The sequence below is a fragment of the Staurois parvus genome, unplaced genomic scaffold (assembly GCF_062004578.1).
Source record: "Staurois parvus isolate SC_StPar_1 unplaced genomic scaffold, SC_StPar_1.0 ptg000047l, whole genome shotgun sequence".
Taxonomy (NCBI): domain Eukaryota; kingdom Metazoa; phylum Chordata; class Amphibia; order Anura; family Ranidae; genus Staurois; species Staurois parvus.
In genome coordinates this window covers 4,273,946-4,294,238 of record NW_028317843.1, presented here as the reverse complement: position 1 = coordinate 4,294,238, position 20,293 = coordinate 4,273,946, and the positions used below count along the sequence as shown (strand labels likewise).

Here is a 20,293-nt window from a genome sequence, read left to right as displayed (position 1 = left end):
CAGGCAATTTTTCTCCTTCACTGATGTGCATTGATGAGGCTGCACCGATAGGCCAATGCACAAGCTCATACTGCTCACTGCACCACATACACATTACAGCAACTTGGCTGGGAGGTATTGCTACATCCCCCTTACAGCCTGGACCTTGCTTCGAGTGATTTCCACCGGTTTTGACTTCTTAAAAAGAGTTCCTCTGAGATCAGCATTTCGCCAATGATAAAGACGTGAAGCAGGCTGTCCTAGGATGGTTCAGGTGTACTGACAAATCTTTCTCTCTCTCTCGAAATGTTTATCTTTTTTTCACACAACTTGAGAATTCTTTTGGTGGTATTTAATCACCACTTGGTGTTTTATTTTTTGCGCTATAAACAAGAAATTGGAAAAAAAAACGTTTTTCTTTATTTCCATTACAAAATTTTGCAAACAGGTAATTTTTCTCCTTCACTGATGTGCATTGATGAGGCTGCACTGATGGGCACTGATAGGCAGCACTGATATGCAGCAATGATGGACACTGATAGGCGGCACTGATGGGTGGCACTGACAACGGCACTGGTGGGCAGCACTGACGGGTACTGATCATCAATGCCCTGCTGATTAGTGCCGATCTGTTTTCTGACAATTGCCAGTTATCGGCAGTACTTTCCTCATGCTGTGATAGCTGTCATTGGCCTTTTACCACATCATGTGATCAGCTGTGTCCGTAGGACACAGCGATCACGGAGATCGCCGGTTGAGCGCATGAGGGTGCGTTCTGGGGGGGATGTCATATGACGCCCTCCCAGTACTGGACAACTGCACTGTTGCCGTCATCCGGCTATAGCGCAGTTGCCAATTGGTTAAAGTATAACTAAAGGAGAATCGTTAATTTCCTGTTCTGGGTGAAGTGTTAAAGCAGTTCATTAAATACTGGCATCAGCCTAAGTAAATAGGGCATGCGCCATGCTCTCTGCATGCATGGGACAATGAGTGTGCCGTGGATATAGAGAGTACCATGCCGCTATGGTGACTCCTGTACACATGCCCCGGCAATGAGGTCATCACAGCCCAGCCATTTGGCCAAAGCCCGCGAACCAAGAAGGAAGACCAGGTGAAGGTGAATGCACCTGCAGCAGTCACAGCGCTCTTCTGAACAGCTCCATTTGTAAGGTAAATCTGTCATAATGTGCTAATACACAGCGCATACTAACACATTACGGCATTAAACCTTCAGGTGGGCATTTTTTTTTTTTTTTTGCTACTACTTTAACCCCTTAATGCCATACCTCCCACCACTTTAGGAGGTTTCTGATGCCGAGAGGCAGGGCGGGGTTTATGATCATATGACTGCCGTGATTGGCTGTACCAACAAAGCGATTGGCAGCTTTCAGTTAGGAACTGTGTAGGGTGCACCCTCTCAGCAGGGGTGTATTTATATTTGGGTACAGAAATATGTGGCCTCTCAAGGCCCACCTGCAGAGAGGCCACATATTTGCATACTCTTGGCACAAAGGAGTTAAGGAGCTAGAGGTGCTGTCAGGTTTTAATCCCTGTCTGTGTCCTCTTTGGTGTTAGTCCTGCTCATTGAGATCACCGAAACACCACAACATTTTAAACTGTCACAAGAACAGGAAGAGAGGTGAAAGTGTCCAATGGGGACATGGTCTGAGAGGGGACATCCTTTTCATTCATTTCCTCTCACTTCCTGTTGTGTTCACAGGATAGGAAGTGAAGAAAAATATCTCCAATGGGACATAGAGAACAAACAAACACCTAACAGGGGATTTAACCCTCCCTTACTCTATCCAAAAAGGAATAAAACGAAAAAAGTTTGGGTTGTGGATATAATTTAACATATCTTGGCTGCATCCCTTACCTGGACACCCCATGCATGAACCAGCCCTGACTCCAGAAGCTGCACAGACAGATGTGATGGCCCCATGTGTCACACACTTACCAGCATCCAAGTCCACCCCATAACAAGGCAGGGGGTCCAGAGACAACTTGTAGCTCTCAAACTTGGGGTCCAGCAACAGCCTGTTCACCCTCAGAGAGCAGTTAGCCGCCTCCATGCTTCCAGCACCTCAGCCCTGTCCCTTCCACTCACTTCAGTACAAACAGGAAACCGGAACCTTCTAATCACTTCCCAGTGCGCCCTTTCCGGAAGGGAGCGATTTCCCCGCGAACCTCTGAGAAATGCATGCCGGGAAGTGTAGTTTATCTTAAAGGACACATTTTAACCAGCTCAAAACGGCTAAAAAACAAACCAGCGTGTTACACAGCTTACCGATAAATACGTTCCCAACTGCTACCATTGAAATAGTATATAAATATTTAAGCTGTGGGCATTACCATAGTGAGGGCGCGATGTGATCACGTCTAAGGTAACTCCACCCATCTATGGAGTGGGCTGTCCCGCCCTTGCCGGGGGTTGCTGGGCAACCAGGAGGAGTTTCCGGTGTGGTGTCTGCGAGGTCCAGGTGAGAGCAATGGGTGATGGCTGCGCGAGGGGAGCCCCTCATTTCCGCCCGGGGTTCTCCATCCCATATGGAGTATAGGGCTCACACGTGGCCCTGCAATAGGGGCCCCTGAAGAATGGCCTTGGCTTAGACCTCTCTCTTCAGCTGTGGGAGGAAGGGGCTGACCCCCAGCAGGTTTTGTTTCAGTCTCTGACCTCCGTGCAGAGACCCCCTCTTACTCCTCCCTGGCTCTCCCCTCACCAGCAGGCCTGTGTTGTCAGTCATTCCTCCATCTGTACCACACCCAGGGAGATCCCCCCCCCCATTCCTCTGGCCCCCTCTGCCTTCAGGGAGGACTATGTACCACACCCCAGGGGTTTGCTTTGCTGGATTCCACTCAGGTCTTTGGAACCCCGCAGAGTCCTTCGGCACATGCTCAGGGATTTCCCAAGCAGATGCCACCCAGGTGTGGAGGTAGCAGTGTGTCCGCACCCACAGGAAACCCTCCCGCACACATCTGCATTAGTATACAATGTACCACCTTCCCGCTCCCGCCCACATCTGCATTAGTATACAATGTACCACCTTCCCGCTCCCGCCCACATCTGCATTAGTATACAATGTACCACCCAAGCCTTCAGATGAGGGCGGCAACAAACGATTATTTTCAGAATCAATTAGTTGGGCGATTATTGTTTCTATTAATTGGATAAAAACCCCAAAAAAAGTTTGGTGTATAATTTCGGTAACCCAGTATGTAAAATAATGTATTCTTCAATATTTATATTCCGTGATACATAACTGTTAAAGCCATGAAGCGTTGCCCTAAATGCGTGCAAAATACCTCATGATATAAATGTTTTGAATGTATGAAATGTACTTTCTCTACAATTACACCCTCAACGTAATTGTGAAAAAATGGAATAAACAAACAATACATAAATTACAGTCTCTTAGCCCTGGTTAACACTAATGCGGTGCGGAATTCGCAGCATTTTTTTCGCGAATTCCGCATCATAATCACACCCTGTTCATGCAAACTATTGCGGGTGTGTATGTTAAGTTAACACTCCGAAATCAGTTAACAAAACGCGGTGTGATGTACAGAATTGGATGACATGGATGTGAATACCCATGCGATCCAATTCTAGTGTGGACCAAAAATGGGTCCTGATGCGGTGCAATTTGAACCATACATAATGTATGTCTCGAATCGCACCGCACAGAATTCGCATGTGATTTGCCCAGCAATGCGGTGTGGTCCCTGTGCGAATCACATGCAATATGCCGCACCGCAGTAGTGTGAACCCAGCCTTAATGTGCAAACATGCAGTGATTCTTCAAAGTGCAAATGTGCGATAATTCTTCACAAAGTGCAGCGAATCCTTAGTGCTCCCCCCTCCGGTGGTCCCACTTACTCACCAGCTCTTGTGGACTCTTAGAACAATCATGTTAGGCTCTTGTTCTTATAAGAGTCCACAGGAGCTGGTGAGTAAGTGGGACCTGGAGGGGGGAGCACTAAGGATTCACTGCACCATATGAAGAATTATCACACGTTTGCACTTTGAAGAATCATTACAAGTTTGCACATTAACCCCTTGCCCTCCAGAGGATTCACCCCCCCTTCCTGACCAGGCCATTTTTTGCATTGCGTTATTTTAACTGACAGTTGCGTGGTCATGCAACACTGCACCCAAATTAATTTTACATCCTTTTTTTCCCACAAATTGAGCTTTCTTTTCGTGGTATTTGATCGCCTGTGTGTTTTTTTTTTTTTGCACTATTTAAAAAAAAAAAGACAATTTTGAGAAAAAAAAACTATATTTGTGACTTTTTGCTATTACACATGTCCAGTAAAAAATCAAATGTCGGCATAAATTTAGGCCAAAATGTATTTCTTAGCTAAAAAAAAATCCCAACATGTGTAAATGAATTGGTTTACGTGAAAGTTATAGCGTTTACAAATGGTGGTATATATATACATTTTAAAAATTTTATTTTTACTAGTAATGGCGGCGATCAGGACTATGGTGGGCATTCTGACACTGGGGGGAACTGACTTGGTGTCACTGACATCCCTAGGGACACCAATACAGTGAACAGCGATAATAAAAAGAAATGACACTGTACTAATGGCACTGAGCAGGAAGGGGTTAACGTGGGGCGATCAAAGGGTTAACTGTGCTGTGTGCCTTTTTACATAGTGTGCTGTGTGTTTGTTGCCCTGTAAGCACACTGCTTTGTATGGCTGTGCTATGCATTGCTGTGTATTGTTTACAAACAGTCCCCCCCCTCTTCTCCATCGGAGGTGCTAGGCAATCACCGTCCAGGACCCAGTGATTGACAGCTGAGGCCACAAATGGTGGCGCAGGTAGGGCCCTACCGGGAACTGCAAAACCACATATATATATATGTGATTTTGCACACTCGTGTTGCCCTGTAGCAGTATTTCTGCTATAGGGCGGATGTGAAGCAGTTAAGTAACTATAATTTATGAATTATTTATTTACGAAATTTTTTCACAATTACGTTGAGGGTTTAGATGTAGAGGAACTACATTTCCTAAATTCATAACATGTATATTTTGAGGTGTTTTTACGCATATAGGGTAGCGCTTTACAGCTTTAACACTTTATCTAGAGGTCAGTACCTCTCTTGCAATGACAATACAGCTTGACAGGTCCTCTTTATGAAGAGATCTGGGGTGCATAAGACTCCACATCTCTCCTCTACAATGGAATGCACTAGATTAAAAAACAAAACATTGATCTAGTGCGTTAAAAAAAATGGCATTGTTTACTTTGGGCCAGAACCAGAAATGACGTCGCTCTGGTCCTCCTAGCCCATAGAGATTAGCTGACGCCATCTTTCCTCAGCCAATCTCTATGCTCAGCCACCACGATCACTGGATTGGTTCCCAGGCTTACCGATCAGGCAGGTAAGCCCGGGAACCACCAGAAAGCGGCGGGAGGGCGACCCCTCCTGCTGCTTCTAAAAGTGTTCCAGCAGCGAATCCACCACTTAGATCACTTTTAGCAGCAAGAGAATTCCCGGCTGAAAAAAACAATACCGAATTTATGGCATACTGCTGCTGCTATAACCCTGGTATTCCACTTCCAACCGAGGACATCTTTTGACTGTGAATCAAAGGGGAAGTAGTTATTCAGTAAAACCGATAGATACTAACTTTCTGGCTTTGTTTCCTTCTTTCTCCATAGTCTGAACCTGCAAATCTCCACAGGGGTTGTAAACATGCACAGTTTTTCTTTTCTTTCTAAAGACGTCATGGGCAGCCGGCTGATTACCTATTCTTGGCAAAGTTGATGACTCCAGATTCTTTTATCTTGGATACTACAGGCTGCACATTTCTTCTGATGCAGCAATTGACAGTTCCAACTATAGTACAGTTGAGGATCTTGTTAGTTAACTGCCACTTCCTCTCCCCTTGTCCATTCACAAAACACCCTGTATTCTGATTGCTGAAAGCTAGTTCTGTGGATGAACAAAGAGGAGAGGAGGTTAAAGCCTTTGCCATGCTCATGTTTTCATCTGTAACCCTGTAGGGGAGATTTGCCATCACTTCCTGTTTATTCAGTAAGAGATAATAAATCTATAACCAGGACAATTTTAGCAGAGTGAAGAAAAGGTAGAAATCTGCCTATGTTTTTATCTTTGCCCTTGCAATTCTTTCCTGATTACAACTGCACCCCACCCACCCCACTTCCTGTATGGATGTCAGAAGGACAGGATGCATGGGAATAGCCCTTCATTGGGGCCACAGACCGTAACAAACCTATAAGCTGCTCCTTGGTATGTTTTAATGATTACTGGTGTGTGCAGAAGACATCAGCTACCTAGGAAAAAAAAAGAGAATTTGGTCAGCCCCACATCTAAAAGTCACATTCATCGTAGATTCTTCAATACAATCACATTTCCACAAATGCAGGAGAGGGAAATGGCAGACAACTGTTAATGCGTTTCACATTTATTCATAGCTGCCTACCTTTCTCTAGAGGTGAAATATCTCTGTTGGGCAAGTCAGGAACTATTTTTTTCTGCTCATTTTCCTTTTGTGTAAATGTTATTTTTTATCTTGTTTCTTCAGCATGTAACTTTCAGTATGGCCGTTACTAATGACAATTTATTTTTCCATACAAGCCTGCACCATGAACAAAGATGCTCAGATAAGAGCGGCTATTAACCAGAAGCTGATTGAAACAGGGGAGAGAGAACGGTAAGTAATAATAAGCCATCGTCAGCTTTTCTATGTTGTGTTATTGGTACATTTACATGAGGAAGGGTTCAGTCTCGCTATGCTCCATGTTTAAGAGTGCCTGGAAGAAGAACTGCCTGAGCTTTCTATTCCAACCAATCCCACTCTTCTTTAAATTTCAACTTGCACAATATCATAAAAAGAGCAAAGACAATTGTTTTCTATGGCCTTTTTTCAGACGACTCATACTTCAGTATATTTGGGCTCTCTAAAGAGTTTTTCCTACTGAGAAAACAGAGTTCTCATTTTGGACCTCCAGTCAGATTTTTATTAATCTTTTCCAATACTATATACTTTTGTATGTGTTGAACATTTTTGCCCTGACTTTTGTTTCCTTTTTATTGATAATGAAATAAGGTGTGAACTAAAGCAGAGAAGGTCAGTGTCAATCATGGGGGAATATTTTGGTGCTCGTTATTGGCTGTACATATATAGCATACCTTCTCATAGGTGTCTGGACAACCTAAAGTGATACTAAAGGCTTGTTTAAATAAAAAAAAAAAAAAAACACCTGTCATGCTTACCTGCTCTGTGCAGTGGTTTTTCACAGAGCAGACCGAATCCTCCTCTTCTCGGTTCCCCCACTGTCACTCCTGGCCCCCATAGCAAGCTGCTACCTGAGCCGCAGCTCTGCATGTACATTCACACACAGAGCCATGGCTCAACCCCTCCACCTCTTGGATCTTGGGCTGTGATTGATAGCAGTGGGAGCTATTTGCTGAGAGTGCTGAGGCTCTGGTGGACATTGCTGGATCGCAATAGGGCTCAGGTAAGTGTCAGGCGGGGCTGCTGCACACAGAAGGTTTTTTACCTTCATGCATAAAATGCATGAAGGTAGAAAACCTTGAGCCTTTAGAACCACTTTAATGCTTAATGGAAAAACGTCACAGTGAACTGTATTTTTCCCATAACCTGCATGGATTTATAGCCTTTGTTTTTTTTTAGTTTAGTTAAATATGTGCTCTCTCTTATCTTTGTACATCAGCCCAAATAATAACACATTGTGCTTCCTTATGCCAAGAATGTGTAATAATTCTGAGGCCTAAAATATAGTCAGTACAAAAAATGGCCACCGCCCCAGTCACAACCGGCCCTCACAGCAAGGAGCACATGGAAGGTGACGCATGACATACAACAAAACATAAAAATTCCCAGCACAACTTGCCAGCCAGGTTGCAAACTGAATTAACCTGTTTAACAGTATGCATTAAAAACAGGGGTTTAGTTGGCACACATTTGTAAATACACGCATAAGCTACAGAGCCACGTCATGGCACCCCAGTATTCTGTAGTTCCCAACTCTTCAAATTTTAGCAGCCCCCATAGTAGAGGCACATGTATTTAATGGATAGACCAAGGGCAGGTGAACCTGAGAGAGCCCACCCCTCCTTAAAGGTAAAGGAGTGCACTGAACACCCAGCATGTAGCACAATGGCAGCTAAGGTGTCCAGTGCACCCCCTTGACCAACAATGCAACAGTACAAAAACGCCCCAGTCCACAACCGGCCCCCACAGCAAGGACCACATGGAAGGGCGATGCATGTCAAACAACAAAACATGAAAATTCCCAGCTCAACTTGCCAGCCAGCTTGCAAACAAACCAAATTAACCTGTCTAACAGTATGCGTCTACATGTGTCTTAGCTGCCATTGTGCTACATGCTAGGTGTGTCCAGTGCGCTCCTGTACCTTTAAGGAGAGGTGGGCTCTCTCAGGTTCACCTGCCCTTGGTCTATCCATTAAATACATGTGCCTCTACTGTGGGGGCTCTTAAAATTTGTAGAGTTAGGAACTACAGAATACTGGGGTGCCTTGACGTGGCTCTGTAGCTTACATGTGTATTTGCAAATGTGCGCCAACGAAACCCCTGTTTTTAATGCATACTGTTAGGTTAATTCGGTTTGTTTGCAAGCTGACTGGAAAGTAGAGCTGGGAGTTTTTAACGAATACTGTTAGACAGGTTCATTTGTTTTTTTGCAAGCTGACTGGCAAGTTGAGCTGGAAATTTTTATGTTTTGTTGTTTGACTTAAATAAAGTCATGCTTCTTCAGTGATGGGAAACTTTGAAGGAGCAGAATAGAAAATTTCAATTGGAATGCAGTATATTACTTCCAGTCTATCAACTTCTCTGGGTTCAGATGCTGATCTTCCCGGCACAGAGCCCTGCACTGAGCTGTATGCGGGCTGCGCTCTATTTTCTGATATGTAAACAAATAATTCATTCTCTATGCATGCCAACTAATCGGCTGACCAAATAATCAATTATGAAAATAGTTGACAACTATTTTTATAATTAAATATGTCGATTAGTTGTTTCAGCTCTAAAGTCTATTGCACTAGAAGTATCTTTTTTGTGCTATTTCTCTAAAACCTGTTTGGCAATGGAGATGTAATAGTGGTTTATGAGCGGATGGGCTTCAAGGATCCTGCAGAAGGAAGTGGACATCCTACTTGATATACACAAGACATAGTCTTGTATGCTTGCTGGCTTCTCTGGTGGCCGATGCCATCTTTTGAGTGCGCAATTTATCTGAACATGCTGGTGGGACACTGTGGAGCCTTGAAGAAGATCTGGTCTATTTATTTCCATGGTCACAAGAATATGGTGTTTGGGGGCTTTTTAATAATCATTTGGTTGTTTTAATATATATTATCGTGTGTGTGTGTGTGTTGAACACAAAAGAAGTGGCTAAAGGATTATATGTTATTATCATACCACTGTACCACATTTTATAAACAGCATGGAGAATGAACCCTGGATATAGTAGTGCTGTCTTGAGGTATTCAAGCCAAGAGCTGTGTGAGGAAGAGACCCCTCTGTAATAATAAATGTAGAGTGTATGTCCAAGCAGGGGAATTGCCATCTCTAAACAATGCCTCCTTTGGTATTATCTCTTCCAACTCAGTGTGAAATTATCCACCATTGGTGTCAGGGGGTCCACTTACCAGTTCCCACAGACAAGAAGAACAAGGGCAGTAAAGAGAATAGATTGCCAAAGGTACTTCAGAGTTGGATTGTCACATCAATAGTGTGCAGGTTACAGGTGACCAGACTCCATTAGCTTTATTTATTATTATTATACAGGATTTATATAGCGCCAACAGTTTGCTCAGCACTTTACAAAGTGAAGGTAGACATTACAGTTACAATACAATCTGGCACAAGAGGAAACAGAGGGCCTTTCCCGTATTTATGCTTGTACTTCTTGTAGAGCTGGTGGTTATTTATGTAACACTTCTGTCTTGAATGTGTGATGTTAAAAATAATTTGACAAACTGTTGGAGATGTCTGTATATTTAACCCACATTTCTATATAGGACACTTAAGATTTATTCTGCCTATCTTTCAGCCTTAAAGACCTGTTGAGAGCAAAACTAATTGAATGTGGATGGAGAGACCAGCTGAAGGCACACTGCAAAGGTATGGAGTGTTTTTCTTAGGCCTAAATTCAAACTATGCTTGTGTGTTTCTCTCCCAATTGTTATCCCTGAAAAAGGGGGGTGGAGTCCATCTCCTGAAAACATGTCGGCTGTATTTTATTTTATTTTTAGATTATTTCCAAGCTATGGAACCTTTTTATACCAGGTTCTCTTTATTTTAAACTTGGAAGCGTATTATCTGTTGAGCTGTCCATCCACCACAGGAGTCAGCAGCAAAAAAGCACAATTGGGTCCATACCATTCCTCATCTTAATTTACCTCCATCAAGGAGGAATATCTGTTGTGTTTACATAAACTATGCCATAGCGCACACTGAGCTACCACAGCACTAAAAAACACATTGTGTTTTTTTTTACATTGTCCTGCACTGGATAGTCTAGCTGTCTGAATATATTGTAACCTGCTGACACTTGGTTTACACAAGATAACTGGTAAGCCAGGGGCTAAACTAAGCACACTATTTTTGGTAGTCAAATAACTGAGCAGGTTTCTCTTATGTTTAAATATTGAATTGATATCTGGATTAAGACTGAAATTTGTCTGTTGATCGAATTTCTTTCATCTTCTGTCACCTTTTGTGTGTACTTCTGTTGTGTGTTTCACAAACACCGATCTTATACTGTAACCAGCCAAGTTGATAGATTCCTTGATGTTGCCATTTGTACCAGTAAAATGCAAGGCCCATTTACTTGATCTGGGTCCCCTATAGAAATTGCTGCATAATAATAGTTGAAAATGTACCTGTAAGGAAAAATATAGATTATGTACTTGATGTACCCCGGTTGTTCACCAACATTAATGGTGTGAACCTCCTGCGCTAATTTATAACACAAAAAATTAAAAAACTAAAATTAAAACTAACAGGGATGGTGTGAACCTCTCACACTACTATACACCAAAAAAATGAACTAAAAAGAGGAGCTGCCAACATTAAATCATATACCCATGATATAAATAGAAAACAAAATCTAAAAGAATGTGGCGCTACCAATATATCCCAAAAACACTAAAGTGAAAGAAGTGCCGCTTTATAACAACCTTCATAGAAAAATAGTATATGCAATAAACCACGTGAATCAACAATTATTATTATTATTATACAGTATTTATAAAGCGTCAGTAGTTCGCTCAGCACTGTACATTACAAAGGGGGACAGAACATGTGACAGAACAATACCAATACAATGCAAAACATGAGGGGATTGAGGGCCCTGCTCTTTTGAGCTTACAATCTAGGAGGGAGGGGATGGTGGCACAGGAGGAGATAGCTGTGGGGGATGGAGTGGTAGGAAGAGTGGAGGATAACAACAATAAATATGATAGTCATCAAGTGGTCTAGGTGATCAAAATAAAAATAATACATATGTACCATAACAAAACATAATATATAAATTTTTTTATATTATGTTTTGTTATGGTACATATGTATTATTTTTATTTTCCACGAGCATGCGCAATTTTAAAGCGTGACATGTTGGGTATCTATTTACTTGCTGTAACATCCTCTTACATATTTTACAAAACGGTTTTACTAACACGTCAACGTTGCAAAATTGTGCTTAGGCATTAAGATTTGTTTTACCCTTAGGCGTGAAGGGGTTAAAATGGTTGTAAATGCAAATATAAAAAATTTACTTCTTGGCATAAATGAATACATTTTAATGTAAACATACATACAGCTGTGAGTGTACCTCAGAAAAATGCTTTTTTGGCTTGTCTCAGCCCTCCAAAAACTGCGGGTCTGTGGGCGTGGCTTAGGATCAGAGAACAGTAGATGAAGATGTGATGTCACACAATCCCTCAGTTATACACACCCTCCAGCCTGAACGTGCACAGCTATCTGACATCTCTGTGCCTCCTGAGTGCATTCAGGGGAATACGCAGGTGCCATTGACTGTCAGCTCTGCTTGCAGCACAGGATCTGTGCTAATCAGGAGAAAGCTGATAGGAAGGGGTTAATGTTAAGACGCCTAGGAATCCTGCAGTTTAAAGTGCCAATGTGGACCAGGAAACATTTTCATGTAAAACTCTGTAAACAGCAATTCACAAAGTGCTGTAAATAGAGCAGAGCAATTGTCAGCTGACTTGCCTACAGAATTACTGAAGTTATGCTGATCTGTGTCATAAATCACTGGTGCTGAGTTCTCCATCTTGTGAAGGCAGAGACCAGCAAGGAGAGGACACCTGCTCCCCAATCCCTTTTGTAGTGTATTACATGGAGGCTCATGCTGGTCTCGTCTTCAGCACAGCCTGTCACTCACAGGAAAAGAGGAGCGGTGACACCATTTTTCTGCTTGTGTTGGTTTTATTCTGTTCAGAAGAGCAGGGGGGGATTTCTGGAGAAGGGGATTGCTTCAAGATACCAAGCTAAGCTCAAATGCTCAGTAAAAGTAAATTCTGTTCAACTGTAGGATTAGACTGATTTGTGTTTTTTAGGTTTACAACCACTTGTTTCAAATTTCTGCTTTAACAGAAAGTTGGTTGGGTGGATATTTTCTTACCTTGCTGTACTTGCTGTTTTCTGAACTCAAACTGTTGACTTCTTTAATAAAATGTTTTCCCCATCTTTTAGATGTAATTAACGAGAAAGGACTAGAACATGTTACAGTTGATGATCTGGTTGCAGAGATTACTCCCAAAGGCAGAGGTGAGTCTTATCATTGGTCTGTACACCCTGGTGCAGTTTGTATGTGTATACACAATCTGGTCACTTCTGCACACTCTAGGAGGTAAGATTAATATATCCGACTGCATTTTAACTAAGTTAAACCAACTCTCCACTAATCTGGTATAGGAATAAGTGCACTTGCCTTGAGTGTAAATAAGACACTTCATAGTCCAGTTGTGACAAAGATGCAGCATAAAATAGCTCTACTTCCTGATGATCATGAATACATGTGTAGCTCAACAAATCAGCTGAAAAGATTCCCCCGTTTGGTAAGCCAGTCACCTCCCTCCAGTTAAGCCAAGAGTTTAAATAACATGTACGGTATATCCAATAGATAAAACCGTTTGTTAACCTCTTCAAGTCAGGACACTTTCACCCCCTTCCTGTCCAGGCCAATTTTCAGCTTTCAGCACTATCACACTTTGAATGACAATTGCGCGGGTATGCAACGCTGTACCCATATGAATTTTTTAGCATTTTTTTTTTTTTTGAGACAGATAAAGCTTTATTTTGGTGGTATTTATTCACCACTGGGATTTTTATTGTTTTTGCTATATAAATAAAAAAGTCCAAAAATGTTGAAAAAAAGTGGTTTTTCTTATACAATTTTGCAAATAAATAATATTTCATCATAAATCTTGGCCAAAATGTATTCAGTTATCTTTTTAGAAAAAAAAATAACCCAAATTCGTTTATAACCAAAACTTATAATTTTAAAACAAAATTTGTTTGCATTTTTATTTAATTTTTTTATATTATTTATTTTATTTAATTTTTTTACATACTGTCACCCTAGCATTACAGTGTCACCATGGTGACACTGTACTACTTGTGGGGGGTAATGAAGATTTTTTTTTTTCCTTTTTTTTTTTACACTGATTGCTTTTGCACCCATAAAGGCTGTAAAAGCAATAATTTCTCCTTCTCTCTGGGTGCATTCTTGCAGCCATTGAGAACTACTGTGTGAGCTGTGATTGGTCACAGCTTGTCACATGGTACAAGGCTGTTGTGAATAGCCTTGTACCATGTGACATCCGTCATCATTCACAGATTTCACACGTAAGCAATGATGTCAGAAGTGACCTCTTGCTTACTACTCTGCATGTGATCACTGAATGGCCAATCAGTGATCACATGATCGGGACATCACACAGAGTAGGACGATCAGTGTTCCACTGTGTCCGGAGGACACAACGGGCACCGGATCACGGTGCTGCGTGCTCCCATGGAGCGCGTACAGTCCAAAATGGCGAGGTGTCAACCCACTCCTGGACTGCCACTATCCTGCCATTTATATACAGTGGCCGGACAGCAAGTGGTTAAAATTGTGTAGGACTAATTTTAAAAGGTAGCAGTAATACCAAAAACAAGCTTAGGTAGAATACACTGATATCTAAATGACAGGTTGTGTGAAAAATGCCACTCTAAATTCAAACTACTCTGTTGGTGATGTCACTCTCTTTCACGGTGTCACTACCAACACGTTTCAATAGGTCTGCCTATTTTCGTCAAGGAAAGGAGGATTCCTTGAGAAAAATAGGTGGACTTATCGAATCATAAGTCATGCTGTGGAATTTTAACACAGCCACTTGCCAGTTCTTTTTCCATCAGCTGATACTTTAACAGTGTATTGTAACACTGCCACTTATTTTAATGTCTGAGTTCTACAGGATTTTAACATGCACTTTTACCTATTACCGGTAGATATGTATGTTGTTTAACCCATGGCTAATCCTGAGGTATCTGACTGGATTACATTACAGAGGAATCTTCTCAGATGAACCTTTGCGCTATACAGATTTAGTCATAATCATGAGTACGTAGAGCTATTTGATGTTGTATTTTTGCCACTTTTGGTCTATTAATTGATTTATTTATACTCAAAGAGCACTCAAGTATTCTGTGAGTGCAGCATAAAAAATTCACTGCTGAAAAAACAGGTTCAAAGCAAGTTCATCCTCTTTAATTCATTTACATTAGTCTTCACTAGGTGTCAAGCTTGTGAACTTTTTGGCCAGTAGGATGCAGATGCAGGATAAGAGGACATGGGAAGATGGGAATACATTAAGTGAAGGATTTTTAGGACCCTTTCACATTGCAGAGCATTCCCATTTATCTCTAGTGGGTCACCAGCCCAAAAAATGCACCTGATATTTTTTTCCAGTCACATGCTTGATGAAGGGGCTCTGCGTGACTCCAAAATGTTTCTCTAAATATGATGTGATTCCTGAATAAAGCTTTGGATCTGTTTTGGAGACCCCTGTTGTGCTGGTGACATTGTCACTTTGAATTTCAACAGTTTCCAGCCGGTGGTCGCTGCAGCACCCACTGACATCTAACAGCCATTTCCCAGGAACGTGTGCATTGGGAATATTGTGCCTGACATTTTTGTTTTTTCAGCACACCACAATCTAGGTGTGTGTTCTTTAATACAGCTGGTATAGAAAAGACTCACCTCCCTTTAAATTAATTATTTTAAAGGGGGTGGGGATTCTTTTCTTTACCCAGGGCTGTGAATTTTTTAGTAACAGCACTGTTGCTGGCAGCACTGCTCTGATTTCTTGCAAGTCGCAGCAACGTTGTCAGTTTGCTGTGTGTGCTTCTTCAGTTAACTGTCGGGCTGCCTATTTGATAGACCTGATAGGCAGCCCAATGGCCAACTGAAAGAGTGCACATTGCAGGCTGAGTGCCAGTTCAGATTTATACAGATTGGATGTGGTTTGAACCGCATCCAGTCTGCATGATATGTGAAATAACATTCCTATGGTGCCTGTTCACATATGTCCGGTGCACTGGCAGTGTGGATTCAGTACGGATTGAAAAATAGCCCTGTCCAATTTCTGAGTAGTGCGGTCAGGTTAGATGCGGATTACAGGCTATTGACTTCTATGGGAACTGTTTCTAAACTGCATGTTATAAGTTGTGAACAGGATAAAATCCTGTTATTTTATAGAGTGACCCAAAAAAAAATATATAATGATCACTAAATCGTGCCAAATGATGCTTTTAAATATTATTATATCCAAATAGCTGCCACTTTAAATGCTATGTCAAAACTTGTTTCAAAAATTACCATCTTCAATGCTAGTGATTATTAGCGGTGCATCATGTATCTATAATACATTAAATCCTATTAACAATCTCTGTATAATTCATTGTCTTCATTGCTATTCCCACAATGCAAACATATTTATATATAAAAAATACTAATAAATTATATGTGACATAAAATATATGTGACATCAAGTAATAGTGCCCAAATTAAACACCATAAATCGTAAGTCCCGTGAAAAAAAAAAAAAAAATTAAAAAAAGTCCAAAAAAACTTCCACAATGTGAATCTTCTGTTAATGTGACTCCCAGTGAAAAATTGATGAACCACGTGCTGTGCCTTCTCATACACCCCCTCTCAGGTGTGCACTCACCAGAACATAGCCTTTAATTAGCCTTATTACATAGATTCCAGATACTAGGATCACCGGAACTCAGCCTTTATTCCACCTTGTTATATAGATTCCAAACTGTAGAGATAGGGAGGTTCTTCCAATAATCACCCATGGTATGAATGGTAGCCAGGATCATAATACATACTCCTCTCCATAGTTACATAGAAAGAGGAAACAATTTTCTCCAATCGTGTATTACCAAAGGTAAACAACTTTAATAAGCTAAAATATTGCACTTACAACATTCAGATATTAGTTAAGCCTTTAAAATATAGCCTTTCAGTGAGTCAGATACCGCTGGTGCTCTCACCACCTCCGGATCTGCCGGACAGAACGCCGTCACGTCACTTCTGGTTATGGATCTGCGTCACTTCCGGTGATTAAATCGGGATATGGCGAAACATGTCAGGGTGTGACTGTGCGGTGGACCGGAAGTGACGCAGATCCATAACCGGAAGTGACGTGACGGCGTTCTGTCCAGCAGATCCGGAGGTGGTGAGAGGATTTAATGTATTATAGATACGTAATGTGCCAATAATAATCACTAGCATTGAAGGATAAAATCCTATCCTGAACCTGATGTAAACCTGACCTGTTCCAATTCGCTGTGAATCCTGAGCTTTAATGAGCAGAAACGTAATGCCTATTCTCCTATCAAATTGTTGTTGAAAAAATGTTTCTTCTATCCAGTGTTTCTGCATAGTACCAAACATTTATGTGTTATTCCTGAGAATGACTGATCGTTGTTTTTTCCTGTTCCAGCCCTGGTGCCTGACAGTGTGAAGAAGGAGCTTCTACAGAGGATAAGAGCATTCCTAGCCCAGAATGCCAGTCTCTAGCCAACCTTTGCATTTTTCATGTGAAAAATGTCTTTTGCACAGTTTCTTTTCCATTACCATTTTTATACATAATTTGTAGCATGTTTTGACAAAAATAAAACCACATCAAATTCATACACTTTTCTGTCTGTAGTTCTTAAGATTATATGTCTGAAGTTACCATTTAATCAGGCTATTTAATCAACGTGTAGCATAACACCAGCTCTTGTTCCAGAGGAACGTACAATCTTGGTTGCTGTGCAGCCTCATAGTGGACATTCAAGTTTAGAATTTTCACAATTGATTTTTGAGAATAACAATATGTTTTACTGCCATTGGGAAACCCAGATTGAGTCTTGCTATCCTGCTATTTGTATAGTGCTACCCCAACACTCAATCTCTCTATTGCAATGGATAGAGAAAAGAGAGTGGTGGCACAAGTTGTGTATAATTGTGAGGCATGTATACAGACATACAACACTCAACTCAGTACACTTGATTGCACAACTACCTGCATATATCGGCATACAACGATTGATTTTTATGTGCGATTGTACACAACACCTGTATTTTAGGTTGTAGGGCCATTATACACCTGCGTGCATAGTCCCTAAAAAAAAAAAAAAAGCAACTTTGGCCATGCTGAGATGATGCCATGAATCTTCTGCAGTCAACAGAAAGCATTGCTCAGTCTCTATATCAGTAAATGTTGCGCTCCCAACTACCAAGATAAAATATATAATGAGTGACTACAATCAAAAACTAATTAATCAGAATAAATATTGACAGATAATTAAATACAAATTGTGTGATCGTGATTTAAAAAAGAAGAATCAAAATAATACTCCCATTATTCAAATAATAGTCCAATAATAGTGATGAAGTGATCAAAAACATCAAATAGTGACTTTCCGTGAATCCTTTAATGAATTAAGATATACGCTCACCTCCTTCTATGCCTAATAAATAGGCTTGATACACTTTTGGTTCACATATCCCAGAACCTGCCAAAATTGCTGCAGTGTAGGATGGATGTAGGGTACTTCCTATAGACACCACAATGCTTTCCCCTTTGTGCGCTGGATATCCCTGCAAGGATTTCTCCCTCCTTCAGCTGCTAAATCACGATCACACAATTTGTATTTAATTATCTGTCAATATTTATTCTGATTAATTAGTTTTTGATTGTAGTCACTCATTATATATTTTATCTTGGTAGTTGGGAGCGCAACATTTACTGATATATGGATTAATTGCACAGTTGGAGTATGTGTTAAATGTTAGCGATCCATAGAAGCTTATTGTTTTTGGCTCGCAAGTTATATACACTTATTGCCCAGTCTCTGTTCCCCAATGATCAGACTGCAACAATGTAAGGGCCCTTTCTAATGTGCACCTTCTGTTCCGATCAGCAGGGGATCTGCCTGCTAATCCCCTGCTAATTGGAACGGGGTGGGGGGTTCAAATTACAGGTCCATGACCACTCAGTTTCTGCAAAATGGACAAACCCTGCTCTGCTTTATACTCCTCTGTCCGTTTACATCCAGCTGCCTCCAATCCAGTCCGCTCAAACGGCAGTCCTTTTCCATATTTTTTTTAAATGGACCTGGAAGTAGGCGGGCGTAAACGTCCACACAAGCCCATTTACACCTGCTGGTCCAAAGGAATGCATGGACCATCCAAAACTGACAGGTGGACCTGATCAGATCACCAGTGTGAAAGGACCCTATCTTTCTGAAAGTGGGATGCAGCAAAGATTTATAAGAGATTTTAGTGATTGGGTTTATACAAATTGTTAGAATCCCCTTTAACCATTTCCTGGCTGGGGTACAGAGAAAAACGTCCCGTCAGCAAGTGGTTATACCACGATGGTGGCTGTAGCCATGACCCTGGTACTGTGTCTGTGTGTGGTTTTTTTTTTTTTTTTTTTTTTTTTTTTTACTTTTTAGCCAGAAATCGGCTGTCTTTACAGCCACCCAATAACTTTTACAGTGAAAGGCCGCCGCCCACAGTTATTTCTAGGCTTTCCTATTCCTTGCTATCTATTTACGAAACATAACATTATCTTTAATATTTTACCAAAAACGTAAGCATTGTATTGTATTTGTGTGCACTAGAATGAATTTGTGTATTTGCTCCTGAAAATTTGCATTTGATAAACACGTGCCAAAATATCGTTTTTAAATGCTTTTTGTTTCAATTCAAGCAATAATGCAGGTTCATAATGTGCTTATTTATACAGGTGAAAAAATGGAAATCTTTGTAAGGGACAAAGGTGTTAACTCATTTAAGATGTACATGGCCTACAAGGGCTTGTGCATGGTTCAGAACATTGAGCTCTACCATGTATTTGATTTCTGTAAGAACATTGGGGCCATCACCCAGGTGCATGCAGAGAATGAAGATTTAATTGCTAAGGTAAAAGTTTTTTAAGGATTACAATAAAAAAAAAGTGTTACAGCGCAACACAGTATGCCAGCGCAGATGTTTTACATGCTTGCAAAACAAGTTGTGAATGGGGAGTCCGATATCTATTCTAGCTGTACACAAAGCTGAAAATCAAGCACACATTAACCCCTTTGCGCCGACGTCACACAAATATGCAGCCTCATGGAACTGGGCTTTTTTCGTGGGGCCAAATATTTGCGTATCAGTATGTCCCAGTACATGTTGACATTCATGGTTTCCTCAATGAACTGTAGCTCCCTAGTGCTGGCAGCACTCATGCAGCCCCAGACCATGACACTCCCAGCACCATACTTGACTGCAGACAAGACACACTTGTCTTTGTACTCCTCACCTGGTTGCGTATCTGTCTCTGCTGAGAGCACGCTGCATGGCACGCTCCCAGCACAAAGACCGGGGTGTTATTGAGAGAGTACGCACAATTGGGACCCAGAACTCCTGATTTCGGGTCACCTGATCGCTACGATAGCCTCTGATTGGCTATCACAGTGATCAGTCACTGTGAAGCCCACCCCTGTGTTTTTATTCTTTCTGAATAGAGGAGAGAGATACAATGTCTCTCTCTCTCTCTCCTTCCAGAGAAGGAGAAGTAACAATACCTAGATCAAGGTTTGATCTAGGTCAGTGCCAGGGTTAGTGTTTAGGTCAGGGCCAAAAGTCAGGATTTTTTTTTTTTCTCCATTTTTTTAAAATTGGTGTCAGTGTTTTAGGTAGGACAAAAAAAAACTAACCAAAATGTGCACT

General features: G+C 41.3%; 2 protein-coding genes across 3 annotated transcripts in view; one reads left to right on the top strand and one right to left on the bottom strand.

Moving 5' to 3' along the window:
- The window catches only part of NUDCD1 (NudC domain containing 1), a 188,342-nt gene extending 185,950 nt beyond the window's left edge, over positions 1-2,392 (bottom strand). Inside the window, exon 1 of one of the 2 annotated variants that reach the window (XM_089664447.1) lies at positions 2,332-2,392. In XM_089664447.1, the coding sequence (XP_089520573.1) occupies positions 2,332-2,377 (46 nt within the window). In that variant the 5' untranslated portion in view covers positions 2,378-2,392. Of the gene's footprint in view, positions 1-1,936; positions 2,114-2,331 lie in introns of those variants that run through there. The other variant, XM_089664446.1, reaches the window with a different exon arrangement.
- On the top strand, positions 2,310-17,218 carry ENY2 (ENY2 transcription and export complex 2 subunit). The gene is made up of 5 exons (XM_089664448.1): positions 2,310-2,459; positions 6,597-6,672; positions 10,061-10,131; positions 12,724-12,798; positions 17,028-17,218. Exons 2-5 carry the CDS (start codon positions 6,605-6,607, stop codon positions 17,102-17,104), a joined length of 291 nt encoding a protein of 96 aa, XP_089520574.1. The 5' UTR covers positions 2,310-2,459; positions 6,597-6,604; the 3' UTR covers positions 17,105-17,218.
- The last annotated feature ends 3,075 nt before the right edge of the window (positions 17,219-20,293 follow it).